Source organism: Homarus americanus, unplaced genomic scaffold (genome assembly GCF_018991925.1).
Source record: "Homarus americanus isolate GMGI-L3 unplaced genomic scaffold, GMGI_Hamer_2.0 scaffold11302, whole genome shotgun sequence".
NCBI classification, from domain to species: domain Eukaryota; kingdom Metazoa; phylum Arthropoda; class Malacostraca; order Decapoda; family Nephropidae; genus Homarus; species Homarus americanus.
Window position 1 is genome coordinate 852980 of NW_024736744.1, and position 3874 is coordinate 856853.

At 43.1% G+C, this 3874-nt stretch overlaps 1 protein-coding gene across 1 annotated transcript; it reads left to right on the plus strand.

Moving 5' to 3' along the window:
- The first annotated feature begins 725 nt into the window (after nt 1-725).
- Nucleotides 726-3382, plus strand: LOC121872474 (gonadotropin-releasing hormone receptor-like). Its single transcript, XM_042375263.1, has 2 exons — nt 726-1858; nt 3290-3382. The coding sequence occupies exons 1-2, from the start codon at nt 1127-1129 to the stop codon at nt 3380-3382; spliced, it is 825 nt and encodes a 274-aa protein (XP_042231197.1). The 5' UTR covers nt 726-1126.
- The last annotated feature ends 492 nt before the right edge of the window (nt 3383-3874 follow it).

The window sequence follows — 3874 nt, forward strand, 5'->3', positions numbered from 1 at the left end:
TGTTTTTTTTTGTCTTTCCAGAGAGCGACTAACAAGACGACTAGGAAGGATTTACAACTGAAGTCTTTGAAGAAATAAAATGTCAGTCGACTTGGAAAAAAGAAAATGAAAAATCAAGTGACGTGTGTGTGTGTGTGTGTGTGTGTGTGTGTTTAAAGTAGGATCTAGTCTAATTCAGATATAGTTTTAACACACTCAAATTCCCTCCACCTCTATTCGTCAAGGCCACACCATCTCACTTAACACAATACACTTAGTTCTAAATGTGTTAGAAGCCCCTGAATGGAGGTCTGGTTAAAGCCTTATATAACCCCTTAACCTCCCACCCACACCTCGTCCCTTCCACCCCCCCCCCTCCCACACACACACACACACAAATTAGTCTCGGTGTAAAATGTCTCTGGAAGTTTCTTCGTCTCGTTTAAGTTTCTGCCTAACGATCCAAACACAAAAGACTAAAAGTTAAAAATAAAATAAAATAAAATAGCAAATCAAAATAAAATGTAAAATATAAACTTTTTGTACCAACTGTGTGAAGACTTGGCACCATGAACTTGTATTCTCTGTGGTTGGTGTTTGTGTTTGGTTAAGGAGATTCAACTGTATTTCGCTCTATGTATAAGTACGTAGTAACGTCAAATAGGCCAATACATATCATTGTTATATACATCCTGAAAACCACGCCATACCTTATCCCCTGTGTGTGTTTCAGATAAATACAAAGAACAAAATGATGAAGAAATTGATGATAGTGTTTTAATAATAGTGAAGAAAAAAATAATAACGTTGGTCCAATCTGTTCAGAAACTTAAATAAGAAAAAAGAAAAACATTAAAACAACAGCAACTTGAAGTATTTTTTAAAGACTTTAGTTTCGACAATACTAGATATGTTATTACTGGAACTGCATCGTGCGTTATGGATTAGCGAAAATGTGTGTTATAGTCGGAACTAACATTAAAATATACTGAGTGAGAAACCTGTTGATATTAATTTCATACAGTGATAATATTACCATGGCTAAGCCCTTAGACGAACGTGACGCTAACTTGTTAAATATGTGACAAAATTAAAACATCCAGTTTTCGGTGACGTATAATATGTGGGGTGATATACTAGTGTGTGGATGAAGGTGAACACGTATGATGAAAATACTGTTGTAGTGATGGAGATGAATAATGTGGTAAACCCTTTAGGGATGAAGGAGGCGATGACGGAGGTAGAGACAACGACTGATGCTCTACTGGAGGGTGAGGTGACCACTGACAGTCCCTGGGAGGTGGAGGGGACCACAGAACTACTGACGGACACCATACTGGAGATGTTGAACCTTAACGTCTCAGGATGGGAGGGCGGCATCCTTCCCCAGGAGAAGTGTGACTACCTGAGGGAGATTAACTACTCACTGCCCAACTTGACGTGTTTGGGTCATGCCCCCGAGTTCACGCCAGAGTCACAGATCCGGAGTATAGTGCTGGCCGTGATGGCGGTGTTGTCTCTGGTGGGCAACACGGCTACCATCGTCAGTATCGCCAGGGAAAAGAGACGGTCGCGGTCCACAGTGTACACTCTCATCCATCACCTCTCCGTCGCGGACCTGTTTGTCACCTTCGCCTGCCTCACCACCGAGTCAGTTTGGACCTTTACAGTACAGTGGGTGGCAGGAAACTTTCTGTGTAAGTTCATTAAGTACCTGCAGATGTTTAGCCTCTACCTGTCCACCTTCATCTTGGTTCTCATCGGTGTGGACCGGTTCACTGCGGTGCGGTACCCCATGAGACGGTCCGACACGCTGCGACACTGTAGCTATGGCATCATCTTCGTGTGGGTGCTGAGCGGCATCTTGAGCATACCTCAGGTAAGTCCTTGTTGTGTACTGTGCGGATCCACCCAGGTAAGTGCTCACTCTCTTACTTTTTATTGAGTACTTTTAAGAGTAACTTGGTCCGGTACAGTTTTGAGTAAGTTTTCGGTTCCCGTACAGTGAAGTAAACAAGAGCTAGGAGACTCATAATGTGTGATAGAAGAAATGTATGAAATTCGTCTCATATCATCCTTCTCCGCCATGAGAGACACCAACAGTTATGTGTCAAGTTACAGCATCATGAGAACTCACAACACAAGGAAGGAGAAAAAAAAACGACAATCACATTTCAAATTAGTATCCTATTAACGATCACCCGTTCTACGATAATTCGCATTAATATTAATTAGGTTTTAAGACCCTCTTGTAAGTTACGTTTGGCAAAACCCACATTAACGATAGTTATTTTGTGAAACTTGATGACGCGGACTGTAAACAACGAGAAAGCGCATCTTTCCCTTCACTTGTCAATTCTAAGATGGCAGGTAGGTGCAGAAACTGCTTTTCCATCCTCTGAGCAGCTTCACCTACCCGTGACCCTCCTCACGGCCACCAGGCGAACTACAGCTCCTGGCTCATCTAACAAACGTTATCATAATTGTTGTATCACCTTCTGATTGTTGCGATACTTTGCCATTATTAGTGAGTATGTATTTATTTAGTGTAGGATACCTTTTTTCTGTTACATAGTCTGTGTCGGACAGGTCAGGAACATATCTTAGTGAATACCAATGTTAAAAGGCCCGCGATTTTAATTAATCCGATTTACGTTAGGTGTTTCAGGATCGCAACCCTATCGTAAATCGGGGGGGGGGGGCGGCAGTGAGTAATGAGACCAAGAAAATGAGATTATATGTTTTGTTGTGTTTTGACTTAACCTCCGACACACAACTGAAGGCCACGTTAGATAGCCCAACACCTGGTTTTTTTTTGTTCTTACTTAACTGGTAATGGGTGTTTATAAAGTCTCTTGGCTGAACCCCTTTAGGTTGTGACACATTTATAACACCATTACTGCACATACCTGTACTCTCTCACCACCTGTGTTACTCCGGCCTGCAGGTGGAGTTATAATGAGTGCATATTGACCTTTAGTTCAGGTAAGGGCTGACGACATATATAATACAACCTTACCTCCACACCTGCAGCCCTCTATACCTGCACATCTCTACACCTTCACCTGTACACCTCCAACTGCACACCTCTACATCTCCACATCTGTTCACCCCCACACCTGTATACCCCGACGCCTCCACATCTACACAACAATACCCTACAGGATTAGTTGATTGATTTAGAATGATTGATTGTAAAGTTGATTAATTGATGGACTGCTTCCATGATTGACGGACTGATAGGTTGACGGGGAGTTTCAGAGCCACACAGTTAGATACTAGACCCATGTACTCCTTTCGTCTCCACCAGAGATCACTTACGGGAAGATTCATCGGCATTACACATCCCTACACAGTCCTCCAAAGTCCCCCATGGCCCTACACATTCCTGCACAGCTCTTGACATCCCTTCACAACCATCCACAGTCCTGCACATCCCTTCACACTCATTCACGGTTCATCTGTTTCAGCCCCTACGCTACACCACACTGAACTACATTGAGAATATTTGATGGCGAGAGGAGGAACGGTGGGGGTGTGCTAATCAGTAGTGGATGTGCCGTGAGGTGAGCAGGACGTGAGGGAAGGTCTGTAGGGAAAGCCTCTGAGTGAGTGAGTGAGTGGGAAGATCCTTGTACATACACTAGTGAGGATATCAACACACACACACACACACACTACCTCTGCTGCGTGATCGTCACCATAAAAAACTAACAATACATACACACACACACACACACACACACACACACACAGTAAGCGACTCACATAAACCATCACCTAAACGCATCTTAGCGTGTGAAATCAAAGCTCCCAGCGAGACACAATGGTGATATATACCAGTCATAATACACAAATCACACACTGTCTCATATACCTGTCTGGAGAATTAGTT